This window comes from Carcharodon carcharias, chromosome 3, assembly GCF_017639515.1.
Source record: "Carcharodon carcharias isolate sCarCar2 chromosome 3, sCarCar2.pri, whole genome shotgun sequence".
Classification (NCBI taxonomy): Eukaryota; Metazoa; Chordata; class Chondrichthyes; order Lamniformes; family Lamnidae; genus Carcharodon; species Carcharodon carcharias.
In genome coordinates, this window is record NC_054469.1 from 232,794,554 (window position 1) to 232,817,463 (window position 22,910).

Below are 22,910 nucleotides of genomic sequence, written 5' to 3' on the forward strand. Positions count from 1 at the left end.
TGAATGTCGGCCATGAGCAAGTTGCCAGGGTGATTTTGAAGATACCACTACTGGTCCAAGTAAACGAGCCTGAAATCAATGTTTTTTCAATGTGGGTTATATGAAATGCAGATCTAACACAGTCCCAGTCCCTCACTATACTTCCAATACCTGTCAATCGCACAAGCGTAAATTAGAACTTCAAATCACTTTACTGTTGCACATTGCCTTTGTGATGATGGTATGATATGAATCCGCAGAACAGTTCGTGGGAATCTTCAGTCCTACCAATAACAAAACTTTCACTATTGCTTCATGTGTTAAGTAGGTTGAAACTGAAATGAATCTCAGATTGGCAAAACTATTAGTCAGACTTCTTTAATCCTTCTGTACCCTTCTGAATTTAGAAATGGCCGTTATTTTTAAAATCAAATTCATTGGCTGATAATTGGAGTTGGCATTCAATTCTGCAAGCACCAGAAATTAGCACGTTATGCAAGATGCAGTTTAGAGGGTACATCAGAAAATGGCGGCTAACAAAAAATGATGCAAATCAGGATTTAGAGTTAGTTGGCTTTTTAAAAATCCCAAGATACACTGACCTGAATTCTGCTCCCATTGCTGGATTTGTGTTGGGGGCATTTCCTAACACTTAGCGAAGGATTTTGCCCAACAGAAAAATGTAATAAAACGTGTCCCCTCATGTGACTCTATCACATGAGCAGGGATATGTTTTTAATTAAAAATTAAAGTTTAATTTCATTTGTATTTGCTTTTGGAAACCTCATCCTGCCCGTGGATGAGGTTTCCAAAAAAAATGCAAAGGCTGCTTGGCTTTTTCGCCTGCCCGTCAACCGTTAGGTGGGCATTGAAATATTAAGGACAATTGATAACTTAATGGCCTTAATAGGCCTTTTAATTGTTGGTGGGTGCGCTGCCAGCTCTGGTGTGCGCCTACTGACTGAAATATCGCGCAGCAGCACGTTGACGCTGACACGGTCGGCCAATGTCAATGCATGTCATTTCACGCTCGGTCGGGTTGGGTGTACGCCCGTCCGCTGAGCTAAAAATTCTGCCCTAACCAACATGAAACCACGTGAATAGGCAGTTATTTCCTCCATTAACTTGCATTAGTCATGCAGGGCAGTTTGGAAGCCAGAAAATTGCCCTTTAGTAGTTACTGCCTGAGGATTAAAAAAATAGCTCTCTTGAGCAGCTAGGGATGTTTTTCTATATTAAATATTCTATACAAATGCAAGTTGTTTTGCTCATTTGTAGTTTTAAAGAGGCTGCAGTGAAAGGGAAATAGTGCATTTGCAGCTTCTGACTCTCCTCGACCGTTGAGGAATGGCAGTAACAACAAGTCCTCCAAGGGTTTCAGAATCATTTGTGATGGTGTTGCTAGCAGAACTCAAGGCAAAACAGCAGAATGGTGAACGAGTGCAATAAAGACTGTCTGCTAGGGAGTGAAAGCAGTAATTGCAGCCTTCACTACCCTAAAGAACTTTGTACTGCTAAATGGTAGCCAAGTGAAGGCGCTCTGTTGAAGACGCTGAAAATGAAAGTCACCCTCACTGTTCCCAACACTCCCACTGTGTTGGGTTGACAACAGATGGGAAAGACAGAAATGTAACAGTGAAAATGGTAAGCAGTGGGTTGGATAACCCACAGGGAAATGCATATGAACAGGATTGAGAAGTTCAGCACGAAGGTCACCTAATTTAGTTCTTGGACAGATCAAGAATGGAGGGGGCCTGATGAATGTTCCCATCTAAAAGATTTGTCTTTGCAGACACCAATGCAGTTCCATAGACGTATGTGATATGCTATTATGACTAGAAAAGAAGGCAGTGGGTAGAGGCAGCTTTTATACTTGTGGATAAAATGTTGGGGCATTTGTGAGCAAAGTTATCAAATCCAAGGCATCAGATTTTCAGCTGTGATTTTAATACCTGAAATATTACTTTCTGCCAAAAAACATAAAATTGCTAAAAGTGCATAGGATAATGTATTATTAACTCCCTTCTCTCTTCCATGCCCCATTTCAGAATTCTTTGTTTCACTTGCTAAATTCTCTTTTTCAATATTTTTAAAAATCCTTTTCAATATTCTTCCTTCTTCTACAATCTGTGTGTTGTCTTTTTCAGAATTCTATTTCTTCCCTTTCAGTATATTTGTCTCTTTTTCAGTGTTCTTCTTCTCTCCCTACATCTTTCCTTGCTTCACTTGTCTGTATTCTTCTTCTGTCTCTTTAGTATTCTCTTTCTGTTTGCTTTTCTTCCATTTGCTTAATGATCTGGTAAATAGGTGCTTTGCTAGAATGTTTTATAGGTGTTTCTTTTTATGAAGCTGAGAAAAATCAAGAGAATTCTATGGAAGTGTGCGTAACCCAGAATCCACAGCTTCATTGAAAGCCCTTTATTAAATGCATTTTCTCTGCAGTTTGTGGCTTTGTGTATCTGTAATAATCGCGGTTGTTCACAGGACCATGGAGAGTGGATTCCTCAGTAATGGCAGCATCAAGCAGTTGGCCACTGCAATCTTACAGTTGTTCCAAATTCAGTGGATTGAATTTGCCGGTGTGGGGCATCTCATGGTGTGTCCCATTCAGTTGGCTCACACTCTGGCCCGTAAAATTTTTGTGCTGCAAATTATTGGAAACGTGAGTTGATAACAAAGTGAATGGGACATCGAGGGATCCTGGTGAGTGAATGTGAGTAAAGAGTGATCTCTTTAACCAATGAGATTTAAAGGCTGAGAGGAACGATGAAGATGAAGAAGAAGATGACTTATAGGTCAGGATTTTTGGGTCGTTGGGCGGGCCCGGGAGTGACAAGGAAATGGTCCGCCGTCAGCGATTGACTCCCGACCACGGTTTCATGGCCAATTAATGGCCAGCCAGCGTGAAAGGCGCTGATGTTGAGGTGGGAGGAGTGCGAGCGCAAAAGTCTGTGCATGCGCGGGGTAGCATGCGCCGAAGGCCCCCTGAAGGCAGGGAGCTGAACAACGTTAAAACCAAAAATAAAGATTCTGAAAATGTGCAAAACATGTCCCCGCACAGGACTCACTGATGTGAACATAAATGTAAGATTTATGTCAAAAAATTATTTGTTTAGTTAATATTGGATGAGGTTTCCTAAAAGATCCAAAGGCCACCTGGCCTATTTGCCCACTCACCAACTGTAAGGATGGATGGGCAGCGAAAAATAGGTTTAAATGAATTGATTAATGACCTTAATAGGCCTTTTAATTGTTGGCAGGCACTTGTCCACTGACCAAAATATTGCGCGAGTGTGTGATGACGTCGGGATGCTCACCCGACTGCATCGTGCACTATTTTGCTGCAGAGAGTTAGAAGGGACAATTTTTAACATGGGTGAGCAAGTGGGAAGTGGGGTGAGAGTAAATAGGCATGTTGGGAAGCCGGCTCCAATCTGCCAGCATCTGGGTTTTTCTGAGATGCACAAGAGACCCTCCCATGCTTTGGGAAATCCAATAGTTGAAGTGAGGCAAAGGGTCACACTCCCTTCAGGCCACAAGGAGCAGGACAGTTTCATTTCAATCGTGTAAGCTCCCTCATCATCAATTCTCCCACTTTTCCCTTGGTTTGGGTACCCCAGCCCTGGGCTTGGGGATCAAACCCCTCCTCCTCAGGGATCAGACCTCCCTGGTTCTGCAGTCTCCTCTTGAGTGCGCCCTGCCTGACTGGAAGCCAAGTCTATCAACCAGGCTGACTTCCGGGTGAGGTACCTGTCAAGATAACTGTGGAGTTAATACCCTGACTTTGACTTCTGGGTTTGCTACAGGCTACTGGATCCCCAACTCCAATTCTCTCCTAATGCACCAGCAAGCAAAAACTCCACCCCCTTCCACCCTTTCCCCCAAGAGAGGAAAAGAGAGATTGGATTCAGACAGAGAGAAAACAAAGAGGAAGGAAAAGTCAGAAAAAAAATGTAAATTGTTAAGAGCAATTTGCTACTTGTAGGAGTGATATTCCACAGTTCGAATAGTTCCTATTGGACCAGAAAGATTGAGTGATGCTGCAGGAACATAAATTATATTATTAAAAAAGGCCCTTACGCTGCTAAGTGCTTCTGCGGCGATTTTAATTGGCTACAAATGAGCTATTTCTTTAAACTCATGGAGAGGTGGGTGGCGAGCTTTCATGGGGCTGACAATGGAGCAATGTAAGTTGTCCTGCAATCAGTGACAATTTGCAAGTCATGGTTGGACAATTTGGACACTAATAACGACTTGCAGCATTAAGCTCGCCGTTAGCTTGTCAGAAAATTCTGGTCAGTTATGTTCACTTCTGCCTTCTTCTTATTCCTTGGTGGCTGAGAAAAGTCTCACAGTGAGTGACAAGACATCTACATCATTGGTCTGTATTGCTTGGTTGAGCACCTGGGTCAATGGTTGCCTCTATCTTATTGACTGCCGCCGAACTCAGGGCTGCTACCAGTGACAATACTGAAAGATAAAAGTTTCACAGTCTTCATACAGTACATAAAAATAAAATATTGCAGATGGTGGAAATCTGAAATAAAAACAGAAAGTGCCAGAAATACTCAGCACATCTGGCAGCATCTGTGGAGAGAGAAACAGAGTTTACCCTCACCCCTGTCAAGTGCCACTCTGTATCATGTTTTTATGTTTTTGCTTTGAGGCAGAGTTGTTCACTATTCTGCCCTTAACACGCACTCTGGACCAATACTTTGTTTCCTTGCTACAACCGTTACCACTCCCTACGCCTTTTGTTTCATGACGTCTTTGCTATTTAATCTCTCACGATTTCTATCTTATCCCAGATCTTCTATTTTGTTCTTCCCCTCCCCCTTTAATAGCATAAACCCATCATATTTCTACCTCTTTTCCATTCTGAAGAAGAATAATATTCAACACAAAATGTTTTGCTCTCCACGGAATTGCTGAATGTTTCCAGCACTTTTTATTTTTATTTTGAACAGTGTATGTTGGACACTTTACTTTTATAAAGTACAATGACGTTTAACAAATAGATGGCACAGAAACTGTACTTTTAAAATAGATTCTTTATTTAGAATCTGAGCAAGAACTCTGAATCTGAACTTTACACATTGAAACAAGTGCCTGCTGTTACATTATTCATTGCCAAGCAAGAACTTCCAAAAGCCATATTAAAGAAATAAGTGAGAAACTGTTCCTGTTCTTAAAAATAATTTGCAAACTGAATTTGAACTCTTTGGCATTGATTGACATCACACAAAAATGCAATTATTAGAGTTTTCAAATTAATACAGATAGTGCATTCAAAGAAATTAAAAAGATTCAATGTTTTTGCTACATTGGAAGACTGAAGAGCCTTTTTGGTGTTTGGAATCTGCATTGCTGCTGAAGTGGTATTATTTTGCACCCTCTAGGTTTTTTTGCTCGGTTAAATGTTTGCTGATTAATTGATATATTTGAGAGACAAGGGATTGGATTTAATGCTGCACATTGTGAGAACCATGGTGACCAGCCTCACTCAATCGTGGGAGAGGCCCCACATCAGTCTCCCAATGGCGGGAAAACCTCCCCCCCAATAAGTAGGAGATCGGAAGAGGCTGTTGTGGGATTTCCAAAACAAAAACAGAATTACCTGGAAAAACTCAGCAGGTCTGGCAGCATTGGCGGAGAAGAAAATAGTTGACGTTTCGAGTCCTCATGACCCTTCGACAGAACTTGCGTTCGAGTCCAAGTTTATCTCTGTGGGATTTCCAGCTGCTACCAGTGGGATGTCGATTAGGCTCATCAATGAGCCAATTGACACCCATTATCCCTCGAGGTCACTGCAATTCAGTTGTGTTTCAAGGGTTTAATGGATGCTGGATGGCTTTCCTGCACCATTGGAAGCCTGCCCCTGTTGGGGGATAGGGAGTGGGGTCCCTCGTGATCTGGCACTCTGTACCTGATCGGGGGAGCCAGCATTGGGAAGGGGTGGGGTGCTGATAGCTGAGTCCCCGCCCTTGCCTCGGTGACCCCCGAGCTGCCCTCACTCACCTTTGGTCTGTTCCGTATCTCTGGCTGGTGCAGTACTGCCAGCAGCCAACGTTCCCACTGGCACAGGCAGCAACGAGTAGCTGCTGGCCTCTGATTGGCCAACAGCTATCAGCGGGCGGGGCTTCTGCTGCTGAGGACCTCAATTGCAGGGGCGGTCCAACGGTGGTCACTTAAGTGCTTGAAGGGCACTTGATTCCGTTGGGGCGCCCCCTGTTGGTCCCACAAAATCCAGCCAAGATCGATCACTGGAAATAATGGGTGGGGCAAGATAGACTGGGTGGAGTAAAGAAAGAATTTGGGCTTTTCACAACCTCGGGATGTCCAAAGTGCTTTATAGCCAATAAAGTACTTTTTTGTGCAGTCACAGCTGTAATATAGGAAACATTAAGATGTAGAATCCACATTAGATAGACAGATGGGAGTAGGTAGATTGAATGACGTAATGTTTATGATAGATTTAAGTGCATGGGATAGAGTCCAACTTAACGTAGGATAGGCGGGATAGGGATTGTGGCAGAGTACGATAAGATCCATGATGGCTTAGATTAACTTGGATAAGTTTCTTGATAGAGTAGACTGAATGGAGTAGAATCTATAGGGTAGGGTATGGGATAAGATCCAGGATATTGTAGGTTAGGTTGATAATAGGGTAAAGTCCATGATAGGGTGGACTGAGCAGGTTAGAATGCATCATATAGTACCAAGCGTGGTAAAATTCATTGTAACTGCTTCAGGCGGCATAGACTCCATGTTAGGGTCGACTGAGTGGATTAGGGTCATTGACAGGGTAGAGTAAACGAGGTTGGATTCATAAGTGAAGACTAAGTGAGGAAGAGTCCATTATTAGGTAAACTGAATGGGATAATATCCATGGTACTATAAATGGAATGAATAGTGGCCATCCTAGGATAGAATGGGTGAGATAGGGAAATCACTTCTCCTAATTCTCAGTGTTCCTTTTTCTGTCTCCTTTCTCTTTGTGTCTGCATCTGGGCCATTACCCTCTAGCTCCTCTGCTTATAGCTCTCCTTATTATCTGGCCAGATAGCGTCCGTATCTTAACTTTCTTCCCCTTGGTACTGCTTCCAGGTCAAGTAGACTAAATAGGTGGGATCCAATGGAATGGGTATGTCAAAGTTAACTAAAAGCCAGGCTAAGGGATGGATTTTACAGGGGGACAGATTACCCGTGCCCCCAACCTAAAAGTCAGTCGGCACCACACCTGCCAGAAATCAAGCCGCCCCACAGCGATATTATGTTGGGGCATTCTTTGTAAGGTCAGAGTTGGACTTTTGACCCATCAGGGAGGAGGTCCCGCCTTAGAGTGCTGCCAGCAGTGACAGAACAGAGTACGGCCACTGCTGGGACTACATGCAATCTCAAGCAGAAGGAAAATGTCTCCCGAACTTGAGGTAAGTCTAGGCATTTTGGGTGGGCCCAGCTGGGAGATCCCCGTGGGGGAGGTGGGTTGGGGGGGTTTCAAGTTTAGAGTGGCCACAAGAGAAGGGGTGGGGGAGGCTATGATCTTGGGCAGTGCCCTCGATGGGCACGGGGAGCCCCCCCCAAAGGAGGCAAGCCCACTTCCTGCCCGAAAGCAGCTCACGCAGTGAAAGCTGTTGGGATGTTCACCTTGCACCCGCCTTCCCCACAGGCTGAAAAATTACAACAGAGGCAGAATGAAGCCCTTCAGTGGCAGTTAATTGGCCATTTAAGGGCTCAACAGGCCTGCGGGCGGGCAAGCTGCCTGAAGTCTTACCCACCACCCATAATTTGGGGGACAGGCCGGCGGGTAGGTGAGAAGACAGTGGTCTGGCAACCGGCTTTATTTTACCAGCTCCCCTGCTTTCAAATACACTGGTGGGGGTTTGTAAAATTCAGCCCTTTGTTGCATATCACCAATGACAGGGTAAGTTCCATGATATGGTAGGTATCTATGACATAGTAGACTGTTTGTATTGATGTCCACAATGGAGAAGACAGGGAGAGGTTAGCTTCATGATAGTACAGACTGGGTTGAATAGGATCCTTATGGACTACGCTGGTGTGGTAGCATCCATGATGGGCTAGAATGGATTGTTCGGGAGTGGGCGGGGGGGGGGGGGGGGGGGGGGGCGGGGGGGGTGGAATGGTGGGTAGGAGCCATGTCATGTCGGCCCTGGCTCAATGGTAGTACTTTTGCCTCTGATTCACAAAGTTGTGTGTTCAAGCCCCTCGCTTGAAGCTTGAGCATATAAGTAGATCCTTCACTGCTGAAGTGAAGGACTGTTTACATTGTTTTGTTGGAGATGCTGTCTTTCTTTATGAGGCATTAAACTGAGGCCCTGTTTCCCTTATTAAGTGGATGGGAAACTTGTTATGTAATTATGTGAGAACAGCAGGACACCACAGTTGTTACTGCTATTATCTATTTCTCAACCAACACCATCAAAGCAGATCAGTTGATAATTCATCTCACTGCTGTTTTGTGTAATCTTGTGTAAAAAATATGCTGCCACCTTTGCCTACATGACAATAGTGACTGCACTTCCAAAGTATTTCTTGGCTATGCAGTGCTTAGGGAGATTGTGAAAAGTGGTATATAAATGCAAGTTTTCTAGTGGGACAGACTCGAGGAGATGAATGATGTACTCCTGACTGGATGGATGGAGTGGATTATTGCAACATTTCAAATACCTAAACAAAAACAGAATTACCTGGAAAAACTCAGCAGGTCTGGCAGCATCGGCGGAGAAGAAAAGAGTTGACGTTTCGAGTCCTCATGACCCTTCAACAGAACTTCTGTTGAAGGGTCATGAGGACTCGAAACGTCAACTCTTTTCTTCTCCGCCGATGCTGCCAGACCTGTTGAGTTTTTCCAGGTAATTCTGTTTTTGTTTTGGATTTTCAGCATCCGCAATTTTTTTGTTTTTTTTGTTTTTATTTCAAATACCTGCCTGACTGACATCTCCCAGCAAGCACATCCTAACCTCAGGGCTTTTCCCAGCCTCTTTATAATTTGCAGATCTCTGTATGAATTTTCACCCATTCCCCCCCTCCCGCTGCCTAAGGTGTAACTCAAGCTCTCTTCTACCCACTTTATCCTCTACCTATTATCCATAGGCAGTGCTGCCATTCACAATAGTCTCACGCTCACAGCAATATGAATACTATTGTGGCTGGATCAAATTTGGGGTCTTAAGTGCCAGTGAAGGGAGCAAAGCTAATTTAACTCATTTATTTCCAGGTCTTCACCTTAATCATTGCTTCTTCATATAATCTGCAGGCTTCTAAATATCAATCATCATGCAGCATTACTTCTCAATTTGCCCAACTGTGCTAATTTGCTACACAAGCTTTAACTCTTCACTTGGGCTTAATTTAAAAAAAGCTTTTAGTGGCACTGACGATATGATAGTTCTGCAGCTTCTCTGCTGTGAGAGTAAGAACAGATGGCTTAGTTACTGGTATTGGAGGGAAAGAGTGGGCAAGGAACAAGTATGAGTGGGCAAGGAACAAATATGAGGAAAGTATGATTAATTTTCATTTGTGTGATTTTACCTTATTCATTCTCAAGATGTGGGCGTCACTGACAAGGTTGACATTTATTGCCTGTGCCTAGCTGACCTAAGAAGGGAGTGATAGGCTGCCTTCATACACCTCTGCAGTTCGTGCAGTGAAGGTGCACCCTAAGTTTCCCAAGGTAGGGAGTTTATTCTTTGTAGTACTTTGATACTCTAGATTATTAGTCCTCAGGATTACTGGTCCAGTCACATAAGCATTATGCTACTGACCCAATCAATCCTCTTGGCATAGGCTGAGAGGGATGGTGGAAAAAGACAAGAGAGATAGGGTAAACATACTGAAATTTGGACCAATGCAGATCATCCCATTTCTGATTAGTTTAAATGTGGCATGCACAATGGGATCTCATATCTCATATTTTGTTGTAACAAATTTCACTTTTGGAGATGTAATTAATGATCTGAGAGTAGTACATTCTATTTGAGTTTCTGACCTTAAACAGAATTATTTTGGTTGAATGAGTAAATAAAGTTACCCCTCTATAAAATCCAACTTAAAAATTCAAATTTGAAATGATTGATTTCAGCTGAAAGGTGTGTAGTGATCTCCTTTATTCATTGGTTCTGTCTAAATAACAAAATTTTTAAACAAGAGTGCAATGCGCATTGCAACTTGAAAAATACTTTAATTACTTTGCCAAGTTATTTTCAGATACTGCACTACTAAAATGGGCATTACTACAAAGCTGTTATATTAAAATCGACATGAACACCACCCTCAGCTCCTGGCATACAAACTTTTCAAAATATATCTATCTCTAGTCAAAATATATGTGGCATTTAATATAAATAAGTTTTGCTTGTTAAGCTTATAAGATTATAATGTCCCACGTTCTTCACCGTATGTATTAGGTAGATAATCCCAACGTATTTATCGCAATAGGCTACATTCATGCCATTTGTTCTCCAACATCACTGGGAACGAGAGGATACTAAACCACTTCTTTCCTATGCATAATACCACAGCTGCCGCATTGTCTGCATGACAGTTTATAACTTTGCAATGAGCTGCAGCTGGAAAGTGTGGTAAAAGTGGTGACAGGAGTACAGCAAAAGTGGGTTTGCTTAGAAGGGAAAATACCAAACTAGTGCCTGATTATATAAACAAAAAATAGTGCAACCGTCACTCCTATTGTAAGACAGGAGGTTCTATTCTCGCCCACTACAGAAATACTGCTTCCCCCTGACAGTCCCCAATTACATTATTTATGTGTTGCGGCTGTATATAAGAAAAGTTACTACATATATTTTATATAAAGCATGTTTGCATAGTTTTCAAACCTTGGAAAGTTATTCCCCAAATACTCCTTGCTAGTTTAAAAAATACATGCGAACACGTTTCATGGTTCAGAAGCGTCACTTCCATCGTAGATTATTGGTTTTTCAACAGTTAAGTGATAAAGCACCTTCTTTGAGGTAAACCTAAAGAAATAAGTCACAACAGTTACAATGATACAATAATCAATTGGGTTTTATCAACAAATGAACAAGTGTCAAAACTTTCTCAACACTTCTACATAAACTTCAAACTTGGAGATTAAATTTGAACTCTGGTCCAGCTATATCAAAAAAAACATCAGAGATTATCTTGAGCATCACGGGCGGAACTTAATCCAGCCTGTTACAGTGGGAAACATGGCAGCTGGACCTACAAAACTGCACGGGAGGCTGTGTGTCAGTGGGAAAACCTCCCATGATTAAGTCGGTTGAGGGAAGGGGCTATTGCATGCAGCTCACCAGCTCCTGGCCGGATGTCAATTATGTTCATTAACGAGTCACTTGACATCAATCATCCCTGCGTGCACTGGATTTTAGTGGTGACTTAAGAATTAGATGGGAGCCACATGGCTCTCCCCTGCCTCCTAAAGGCTGCCCAGCAAACCCAGTTGGGTTTGTCTGCGTCCTTAGAGGGGGATGCCTCATTTATAGGCAATCAGTATCCAATCAAGGGACTTAGCATTGGGTAAAGGGCGAAGGGGACCACTGAAAACCAACCCCATGTTGTTGCCTCTGACTCCCCCCTTTCTGGCAAACCCCTATCTGTGACCCCCATCCCACCTCACTTAACTGTGTCCAGGGATCAAGCAACGATCCCTGGTGATGTCCTTAGAGCATTACCAGCAGCAGCCACTGCTTCTAGTGGCGATGCCTCTGATTGGCCGGCAGCTCTCCGGAAGTGGGTTTCTGCTCCTGGAATCCTAAATCCTAGGGAAAGCCCGACACTGGCTAATTAAGAGACTGACAAGGTGTCCCCCGTGGAAACAAAGCAATGTTTCCACTGATTCTTCAACCGGTGGGCGAGACCCCTGTCGCCCACATTAAATCCCAGCCACTGTCTGGGCAGTAATCTAGCAAAGCAGATTGCTTGCCCATTGTAGAGCTTCTCTATTTTCATCCCACTGATTTCTGCAGACATCAGCCTGTCTTCTAGATGCACTAGCATGATTAGTTTTACTATCTTTAAGTGTCCCTTTGGAAGGTAGTAGTCCATCCCCGTGGTCCAGGATGGATTACAAATCTCCTACCCTTTAGGGAAGTGGCAGCAATTTAACTGCATGTTTTCCCACTTCCAGGACTTTCTGCATAGCCTTGGTAACTGTGCCTTCAGCAGGAATCCTGTCTAACAGTCCTCAGAAAGTCTCTCCTTTGTACTCTAGAATAAAACAAAAACTCCTCTGATGGTTTCTCTTACTCAGGAATCAAAAAAGATGCAATTCCAAGGAGGGTGCAGCTGATGTTGAGCAGGTCCTATATTGTTGATTAATGTTTTCTAGCATAGAAATTTGGAACAGGGAATAAGGAATGCTGCCTGTTAGAAAATTGGCTTTACAAAGAAAGCTATCAAGGTGGGAAAGAGGGTATGGATTGGATGGGCTAAAGTTTGGACTTTGGACCATTTTACCATTATCCAATGGACCTCCCATGGCAATGATTAATGTGTTACTCTGCTCTATTGTTCTTTGAAGGCCACACTGTCTGATTGCTGCTAAATAAATAAAACCTCAGCTCAGAAGCATGTAGAATTAAATGACCAGCTTTCTTTCTTTTGTTTCAAGACTGATTTGCATAAGTAACAAGGTTGTGATACCAGGTGTTAGAGATGGAATATATTTTAGCTATATCATTTTAACCTTACTTTGGAAGAGAATGCAGTGCGAAAAGCTTCATGCTAGTGACTCCCTTTGAAGATGTTTCAGTACTGCCACGCTTGTGAAACATTCAAGAAAACAGCAAAAAGTCTACAATTATGTAGCGCTTTTCACAACCTCAAGACATGTTACAGGTAATGAAGTACTTTTGAAGTGTAGTTGCTATTGTCATGCAGGAAACATGGCTGTCAATTACTGCACAGCAAAGTGCCATAAACAGCAATAAAATAATAGCCAGGTAATCTGTTTAAGTGATAAGGGATATATGTCAGTCAGGACAATGGAGAAATAGTGCCTTTTGAAATAGTACCATGAGATATTTTAAATTTACCTGAGAGGGCAGACGGGCCCTCAGTTTAAAGTCTCATGTGAAAAGACAACACCTCAGCCAATACAGCATTCCCTCAGTACTGCAATGGAGCATTAGCCTAGGTTTTTTCCTCAAGTCTCTGGAGTGGGACTTGAACATATAACTTTCCGATTCAAAGGTAGGAGTGCTGAATGACATTTTGGAAGGGCCATCAGTTTAGACCTACAGATTTTTATGAGAAATCCGGTGGCTCTAAAACCTTTATGGTGTCTTGCTTCTTCTTGTGCTTTGGTTGTGTTGGTATCACAGACTAACATCCATATTTATAAATGTTGTTAGCGCTAGCTAAACCAGTCATGATCCACTGATATGGTAGTCATGCTGGTTGCAGTAGGACTGCAAATTTCTGTAGGCCTTGTTAAATGTCCAACCTCTCCTTGGACAACTACTGTGCAGGTGGAGATCAAAAGGGAAAGATGACTAATCCAATTTCAAAATATCAATAATAAACAACAATGTGACAGCAGTGACATGTATATTTCACTGTTCCCTCATAATTTGGATGCATTCAAGAAAATCCATTGTTACCATTCAATTTTTGGATTGAGATGATATGCATGGATTTTCTGTCCAGCTTTTTAGCTCTGCTATGCTAATATTATTTTTGTTTTACACTCATTCAGATGAAGATTGCCTATCACTCTACCAAGCTGTTATCTGAAAATGCGAGAATCAAGCTACGCCATTTCCTTAATAAGACAACATACCAAATTTAAGTCCGAGTCATGTGGCTTACCTTGAAAAAGTGTTATCAAAGATCAGCAAATACAGCCCTGGATTCCTAGCCTTCAGTTGACCTTGTATCGTTTCCTTGTGAGAATTGCAGCGAGTTAATGGAATTAAAACCTGTGTATAAACAGACTGCTTTGTAAAACATTAGGATCCAAAATGAATGATGGCTCAGATATCACAACCCTTTGACCGCCTTAAAGGATGCCACTCTGAAGATTCTTGCTTATATGTGCATTGACAGATTAGGACAAGGTTCAACGTAGACCTGTCACAAACTCAGGGCTAGTGAATTCATTCATTCATGGATACACAAGCATACACACAACCACAAACCACCATAAATTATATGCAAATTCAGCTTGAAGGTATCTCTTGGAATTAGTCCTACATATGCACCCATTTTGTTACATTTGGCCTGGAAGTGTAGCCTGCCAAAATCGTAAGTGGTTCCCTGCATGCCAATACCTTGCATTCCTTTCAGCAATATTTACAAGACAGCATAGCCATCCAGGATGCAGATAAGTGAGTGTGGGTAGTGGGTGAGACATACTCCAATGACAAGGACAAAAAAGTATGGATGCTGGGATTCTAGAATTTAACTCTGAATAATCTTATTTATTAATAGGTCTGATATTCTAATGTCAGCAACTTTAATGATGTATTAAGAAATCCATGACTTAGCTTTTGCTTCACCTTATATTGATATGTCAATCATTGTATGTTAGCTGTCCCTCTACTCAGGGTTGTAAGTTTCTGCCTTAGGTCTTCATATGACTGAAACAAGCCAATTCTCGACCCATAGATCTTGGGGCACATGGGGCAGTATGTTCCACGAGGTAGTGGGATCCAGTGTGCAGGATTTGCTTGCTTTTATTTCCTTCTCTGCCGCCACTCTGCCTCATTATTAAGACATTGGGACCCAAAGCATGATGCAGCTTGATAGACAAGTTGTTATCATTTTGAATGATTGGTAGCAGTTGGAGAGGGCAGTGCGAGACAGACTGTGTGCATATTAACAAGATAGAAGGCAGTGTGAAATAGTCTGTATGTGTATTAACAAGATAGAGAGAGGGCAGTGTGAGATAGTCTGTGTGTGTATTAACAAAATAGAGAGGGCAGTGTGAAATAGTGTGTGTGTATTAACAAAATAGAGAGGGCAGTGTGAGATAGTGTGTGTGTGTATTAACAAAATAGAGAGAGGGCAGTGTGAAATAGTCTGTGTGTGTATAACAAGATAGCAAGAGGGAGTGTGAAATAGTCTATGTGTATTAACAAAATAAAGAGAGGGAAGCGTGAGATTATCTGTGCGGGAATTAGCGAGGCAGAGAGAAGGCAACGTGAAATAGTCTGTATGGGAATTAACAAGGCAGGGAATTAACAATATACTTATATTTATATAGCACATTTAATGTAGTAAATATTCCAAGATGCTTCATGGGAGTGTTATGAAACAGAATTTGACATCAAGGCACGTAAGGAGATTTTAGTGCAGCTTTGAAAAAGCTTGATCAATGAGGTAGCTTTAGGGAGTGTTTCAAACCAGGAAAGAGATGTAGAAAAGTTCAGTGAAGGGATTCTATAATTCAGGGCCTTGGCAGCTAAAGGCATGACCATCATTTGTGGAGTAATTAAAATCTGGGATGCTCGAGGCCAGAATTGGCCAAGTAGAATGGGGGTTTGGAAGATACATGATTGGATGGATATCTTAGTGGGGTGTAGGACTAAAGAAATTTCCAGAGATAAGTTAATATTTTCCGGAGAAACTTTAGGGAGGGAAAAGGGCAGGATAGTTAAAGAAAGAAAAGTGCTTAAAAAAGTTTCATGAATCAACTGGGAGATGGAAAAAAATGTATTAAATAACAGGAGAGATTTTCTGAAGGAAAGAAACAGGTTGATTGGGAAGGGTGTCGATCGGATCCAGAGGCCTTCTGCAGATGTTAGGGTCCCTCTTTGCTTATTGTCATGAGATCCATTGATCCTTGGGTCTTTGTGTGCTAAATTAGCAGTCTGTGGAGTTCGGAACATTTAAGGTACATGATGTTCCAATGCTTGCTACATTGGTTCCTGCCTAGTAACAAGGGTGGGACACTGTGGGAGTATTTTGATAGGTCACCAGATCAGTTCAAGAGTCAGTGAACAGCTCTTCTTCAGGCACTCAGTTGTGGGAAGTCTGTCAGCCAACAACTGACACAGGAACAGGTCCCAGTTAAGTTAAGTTCAAAAGTTGAGAGCAGAGGAACAGACTCTAAGTAAAGAGGGCCACTGGGGCAAAGGTGGCCATGCCCTTTGGAACAATGGTGTTCTGCTTGGCGTGGCCATAGATCTGAAAGTGTGCCTGTAAGCTAGTGTTGCATGTACTTGGGAATCCAGGGAGAAGGAATCTTGGAAGGCGAGATTCAAACGTGTGAGATGGGCCACTATTAAAACCGTCGAGTAGGAGTGACGTTTGGAGAGAGTTCCAAGGAGAGATATTCAAAGGTGGAGATTGGGAATCCTCATGAGAAAGCTTAAGTTTCAGTGAGATTGGCTGACTCACAGTTGGACAAACGTCTGGGTGGTTTGTTCAGAAATCCACGGGCATGGAGTGTGGTGCGTCTGATCACAGTTTGCCTGTTAATTCACATGTTTCTCATACTTACCCTGAATGTTAGAGCATAAGATATATCTTGTAAATTGTTTTATCTTTCTGAGCTTCTATAGTAAAGTTTACTTCTGTTTGTTCAAAACCCGTGGAATCTTGTGGCTTTACTCATTTGGAAAGGATCTTAAATCTCAACCATGATCTACTTTAAACAAAACATTATTAATCCTTAACTGTATCTCCCTCATGTCCTGTGGTCTGACCAAGGATAATAACATAAATTGGGGACTCTTCTGGGATCTCCATCCACAGACAAATACGAGTGCTTATACTTGCTGAGGTTAAGGTTTATTAGATTACTACGCAGCCATGGAACTTTAGACACATCTGATGCTGTGTCCGCCTTCAGCACCTCAGCCCTTCAGGAGCTGGTGCACAGCATCACCAGTCACAGATGCTGGTGTGGGGGGCCAGCCCCACATTAAAGGTGTTGAGAGCACACAGAGAGTATGAGAGAACTCTATGGTGCTTGCTCACTACTTTCTGACAGCAATGACCAGCGCTGTTGAGGTGCAGGCATCAGTAATGTTTCCAGGGAGTGTGAGGCTGGGCCATCACTGTGGCCTGAAGGCCGCACAGAGCATAGGGAAGAGGCCCTGGACTGCGACACCTGCCTTTTATTTTGTGCAGAAAGGTTTCACATCTGAGTGACAAAAACGCTGCTCATCAGAACAAGGAGCCAAAGGCAAGGAGACATTCTTGGGAGTTTATTGACAATAGTGAACATTATGTACAAGTGATTAACACCCATGCCCAGGCTGTGCAAATAATTCTCCTTAACTATCCTAACCCTGCCGGTATGTCCTGGTGCTCCCTGCATATCCACAGCGGAGGTGGAGGCAGCCTGCTGACTGTGATGATCTGTCTGTGATGACTTTGGCAGGCATCCTCTGGAGGGCCAAGACTTGGGCCCTGGACTGCTTTCGGGGTTCTGTTGTGTGGCAGTAGCACCCTCCTCGGTCTGTGAAGCTGGATCTGCAGAGGTCACAGGAAAAGGGCTGGTCATTCCCAGGTCACTTAGGTGGATGGCACCATAGTGTGCACCTGCTGTTCCTGCTCCCTTGGGTGCTCGAGGGCCCCTGGCTGACTCCGTGAGTGGAAGGGGTAGCTGGAGTGAGATCGAGCTGTCCAGCACCCTTCTCGCATACACACTGTTAGAAACCAACTATGGTATCAGCAATGAAGTTAAGCCTGCGCAGCAGTGCAGGGGTAACGTCCTGGACCAAGGTCTCCATGGTGCCCACCATCCTGCCAGTGTTGACTTCGGTGCTTGCAATGTCAGCACTATCACCTCAGGCTGAAGACGGACGGGCTCCTCCATCGTGCCTTGTAATCTGACAAGTGCAGCGGCCATCCCTTCCCGATGTTCCTGAGCTTGCCTTTGCAGCTTCAGCAACTGTGCCATGACTGAGTTCAGAGGCTCATCATCTGACTTGGACTCAGCAATGTTCTTGCCTCCAGCAGTCCTCCAAGTGCCAGGGACCTGGGAAATTCCTGCCTCCGCCTGCTATGGACCAGAAAGTGCGATGTGCTCACCAGACTGTGGTCCCGAGGCTGCTCTAAAGCTAGGTCCCGCCAAGGTGCATGTCACTGCACTAGTGGAGGGTATGGGTGAGCGCACAGGACTTCAGGGAGGGTGCCTTCAGATTCCTCTTTGGAGGTTTCTTTGGAGCTTACTTGGAGGCTCTGGGTCCTGGACTCCGTCTTCCCAGATGTGCTTGTGAAAGCAAGGGGAGATAATTAGTGCATGGCAGTGGCCTGTGAAAGAGGACACATCACTCACAGCATGGTTGTCTGATGGATATTGCACTGCTGGCTCCTCACTTGGAAGAGCAGCGCCAACCTCACCGTCAGCACAGTACCGGTCCCGGTCATCACTGGCCAGCTGGACGTCTCTGTGTTCAAATTTTGTGAGAACTTTGAATTCCGGCATCCCACCACCTGTCTGCAAACTTTCCATCCTGTTGACAGCCAGCTTGTCCTGCAAGGATAGAGATGGGGAGAGTGTATCAGGATGCCTGCCGGGCCAGATGATTAGTATGTCTGGCCTGTGTGGGCGGTGTGGTCCCATGGATGGGATGAGGGCAATGATGTTGTGTGTGAAAGAGTGAATGGTGATGTCCCTTGCACTGGCAGTGAATGAGGGCCCTGTGGGTGTGTGATGGGTTTGTGAGTTGGGAGTGATGAAAAGGGTGACTTACCCTGGCAGAACGGAGGAGATCATTCATCCTTTTGCGGCACTGGGTGGCTGTCCTCTTCTGAAGGGCGCTGGCGCTGATCACCGCTGCCACTGCCTCCCAAGCCAGGTTGGTGACATTGCTACTCATCTTGCAGTCAGAGTGGGGTACAGCACATCCCGGCGGGCCTCCAAGGCATCCAGCAGTCGCTTGAGGGACCCGTCGTTGAAGCGGGAGGTGCTGCAGTCTTTTTGCCTTTGCTGGCCATGTCTCCCCGGCGGTGCTGGTGAGCTGGTGGCGAGGAACGCTTTGCTGGCGCCTGTATGATGCAACAGCGGGGTGATAGCGAGCGGGCAAATGAGAGCCCGCCCATGGGAACGGCAGGTTTCGCGGGAGTGAACATATAATGAATGCTCAGGAAGATACAGAGTGAAAACCCACCATTTTCATCGGTGGGCAGGACTCCATTTTACCTGCCTGCTACCGCACTTAGTGCAATTTTGGGAAAATTCAGCCCCACATCTCAAATACTGTGTGATTTTGGTCTCCTTAATTAAGGAAGGATGTAAATGTGTTGCAGGAGGTTCAGAGGAGGTTTGCTTGATTGATAGCTGGAATGGGCGGGCTATCTTATGAAGAAAGTTTAGATAGACTGGGCTTGTTTCCGCTGGAGTTTAGAAGATTGAAGGGCGACTTGATTAAAGTATAGTGGATGTGGAAAGGATGTTTCCTCTTGTGGGTGAGTCCAAAACTAGGGGGCACTGTTTTAAAATTAGGGGTCGCCGTTATAGGGAGGAGGTGAGGAGAATTTTTTTCTCTCAGTGGGTTGTGCAACTTTGGAACTCTCTGCCTCAGAAGGTGGTGGAAGTGGGGTCATTGAATATTTTTAAGGCAGAGGTAGATAGTTTCTTGTTAGGAAAGGGAATCAAAGGTTATCGTGGGTAGATGGGAATGTGGAACTCGAAACACAAACAGATCAGCCATGATCCTATTGAATGGCAGAGCAGGCTCGAGGGGTCAAATGGCCAACTTCTGCTCCGATTTCCTATGTTCATACGTTCGAATCAGAACAGTTGGTTGAATGCAGAATTAAAAACCCAAGACTGATGAACTGTTAGGACTTGGTTGTGAAAAGAGCTATGAGCTTAGAGGTAGAATTATGCCTATAGCTAAAGAAAGGGGCGACAGCTGAGCTGTGGACTTAAGGAAAACATTCTTTGCTGAGTTAAAGGCTGAGAACAAGAAGAAAGAGGAACACAGTGTTGAGTTATGATAATTCTGTGATGTTTAAATCCTGTTAATCCTGTTTGTTACATGTATTGACTTTTGTTTTGGTTAAATGCTTGTAACTTTATAATACAATATGTGTAGTTATGAATATTTTCCGTGCAACAGCAAGAGGTGAGGCTGCTGTGGTGTTTAAGCTGCAGCAAGACCACAGTAAACATCAGAAACCACAAACTCCTGGAGTGCGAATGAGCAAATTCACAAGCAAGCTACTTATGGTTATTTAAAAATATTGCCCTTAAATTTACTCAGGGTTTTGCTGTACTCCTGCTGTAACTCAGGCAGCAAACCGGCAAAACTCACTGGAAAAAGGCAAGGATCTGGTTACACTGGAACCACACCAAATCTGGGATTTCCTGGTCAGCTCTCTAAACAGCAAGTCCATCCCCTACATTGACTTCTGGTCAGGTGAAGCCTTAATTATAACAGTCTCATCCTTGTTTTCAAGGGGAGGTGGTGGTGGAATAGTGGTATTGTCACTGGACTAGTAATCCAGAGACCCAGGGTAATGTTCTGGACGCCCGGGTTTGAATCCCGCCATGGCAGATGGTGGAATCTGAATCCAATAAAAATCTGGAATTAAAAGTTTAATGATGAATGTTAAACCATTTATTGATTATCGTTAAAAACCCATCTGGTTCACTAATGCCCTTGAGTCCTTACCTGGCCTACATGTGACTCCAGCAATGTGGTTGACTCTTAAATGGCCTAGCAAGACACTCAGTTGTATTAAACGTGACAGAAAATTGGATAAGGAATGAAACTGGATGGACCACCCAGCATTGACCTAGATACCGGAAATGACGACTGCAAACTTAGCCCTATCAACACTGAAAAGGCCTCCTTGCTAACATCTGGAGGCTTGTGCAAAAATTGAGAGAGCTGTCTCATAGACTACTCAAGCAATTGCTTGGCATAGTCTACTCATGGAACCATACCTTACAGATAGTGTCCCAGAAGCCACCATCACCTTTCTTGGGTTAGTTCTCACCCACCAGCAGGACAGATCCAGAAGAGTGAGTGGCACAGTGGTATGCAGTAGGGAAAGAGTTGTTCTGGGAGTCCTCAACATTGACTTGGTACCCCATGAAGTCTCATGGCATCAGGTCAAAGATAGGCAAGGAAGCCTCCTGGTAATTACCATGCGCTGCCCCCCATCTCAGCTGATGAATCAGTACTCCTCCATGTTGAACATCACTTGGAGGAAGCACTGAGGGTCGCAAGGGTGGAGAATGTACTCCGGGGAGTGACTTCAATGTCCATCACCAAGAGTGGCTTGGTAGCACCAATGCAGACTGAGCTGGCTGAGTCCTAAATGACATAGCTGCTAGACCGGGTCTGCGAAAGGTGGTGAGGGAACCAACAAGAGGGAAAAACATACTTGACCTCAGCCTCACCAACCTGCCTACCGCAGATGCATCTGTCCATGACAGTATCGTTAGGAGTGGCCACTGCACAAGTCCTTGTGGAGATGAAGGCCCGTATTCACGTTGAGGATACCATCCATTGTGTTGTGTGAAACTACCACCATGCTAAATGAGATAGATTTTGAACAGATCTGGTAACTCAAGACTGGGCAACTATGAGGTGCTGTGAGCCATCAGCAGCAGCAGAATTGTACTCAACCACAACCTGCAACATCATGGCCTGGCACATCCCTCACTCCACCGTAACCACCAAGCCAGGGGATCAACTCTGGTTCAATGAAGAGTGCAAGAGGGCATGGCATGAACAGTAACAGGCCTGCCTAAAAATGAGGTATCAACCCGGTGAAGCTACAACATAGGACCATTTGCATGCCAAACAGTATAAGCAGCAAGTGATAAACAGAGCTAAGCAATTCTACAACCAAAGGTTCAGATCTAAGCTTTGTAGTCAGCCACATTCAGTCATGAATGTGGTGGACATTTAAACAGCTCACTGCGGGAAGAGGATCCACAAAGATTCCCATGTTCTATGATGGGGGAGCCCAGTACATCAGTGCAAAAGATAAGGCTGAAGAATTTGCAACAATCTTTAGCCCAAAGCGCCGAATGGATGATCCACCTCAGCCTCCTCCGGATGTCCCCAGCATCACAGATGCCAGTTCTCAGCCAATTCGATTCACTGCACGTGATATCAAGAAATGGCTGAAGGCACTGGATACTGCAAGGGCTATAGGCCCTAACAATATTTTGGCAATAGTACCGAAGACTTGTGCTCCAGAACTTGCTGAGCCCCTAGCCAAGCTGTTCCAGTACAGCTACAACACTAGCATCTACCTGGCAATGTGGAAAATTGCCCAGGTACACCCTGTACATAAAAAGCAGGACAAATCCAACCAGGCCAATTGCTGCCCCATCAGTCTACTCTTGATCATCAATAAAGTGATGGTATAGGTCATCAACAGTGCTATCAAGTGGCATTTGATTTGAAATAATCTGCTCACTGATGCTCAGTTTGGGTTCCACCAAGGTTACTCAGCTCCTGACCTCATCACAGCCTTGGTTCAAACATGGGCAAAAGAGCTGGACTCCAGAGCTGAGGTGAGAGTGACTGTCCTTGACATCAAGGCAGCATTTGACGAGTATGGCATCAAGAAGCCCTAGCAAAACTGGAATCAATGGGAATTAGGGAGAAAACTCTATGCTGGTTGGAGTCATAACTAGCGTAAAGGAAGATGGTTATGTCTGTTGGAGGTCAGTTATCTCAGTTCCAGGACATCACTGCAGGAGTTCCTCAAGGCAGTGTCCTAGGCCCAACCATCTTCAGCTGCTTCATTAATGACTTTCCTTTCGTCATTTCCTTCATCAGAAGTGGGCATGTTCACTGATGATTGCACAATGTTCAACACCATTCTCAACTCCTCAGATACTGAAGCGGTCCATATTCAAACGCAGCATGACCTGGATAATATGCAGGCTTGGGCTGACAAATGGCAAGTAACATTCACACTACACAAGTACCAGCCAATGATCATCTCCAACAAGAGAGAATCTAACCATCACCTCTTGATAT

General features: G+C 44.1%; 1 protein-coding gene across 6 annotated transcripts in view; it reads right to left on the bottom strand.

Moving 5' to 3' along the window:
- Positions 1-4,026: 4,026 nt before the first annotated feature.
- fyco1a (FYVE and coiled-coil domain autophagy adaptor 1a) overlaps positions 4,027-22,910 on the bottom strand; it is a 197,237-nt gene continuing 178,353 nt past the window's right edge. For 5 of the 6 annotated variants that reach the window (XM_041184332.1, XM_041184336.1, XM_041184333.1 and 2 more), the window contains 2 exons: positions 13,813-13,922; positions 10,095-10,979 (listed from right to left, as the gene is read on the bottom strand). In XM_041184332.1, the coding sequence (XP_041040266.1) occupies positions 10,898-10,979; positions 13,813-13,922 (192 nt within the window). In that variant the 3' untranslated portion in view covers positions 10,095-10,897. Of the gene's footprint in view, positions 4,450-10,094; positions 10,980-13,812; positions 13,923-22,910 lie in introns of those variants that run through there. The other variant, XR_005942626.1, reaches the window with a different exon arrangement.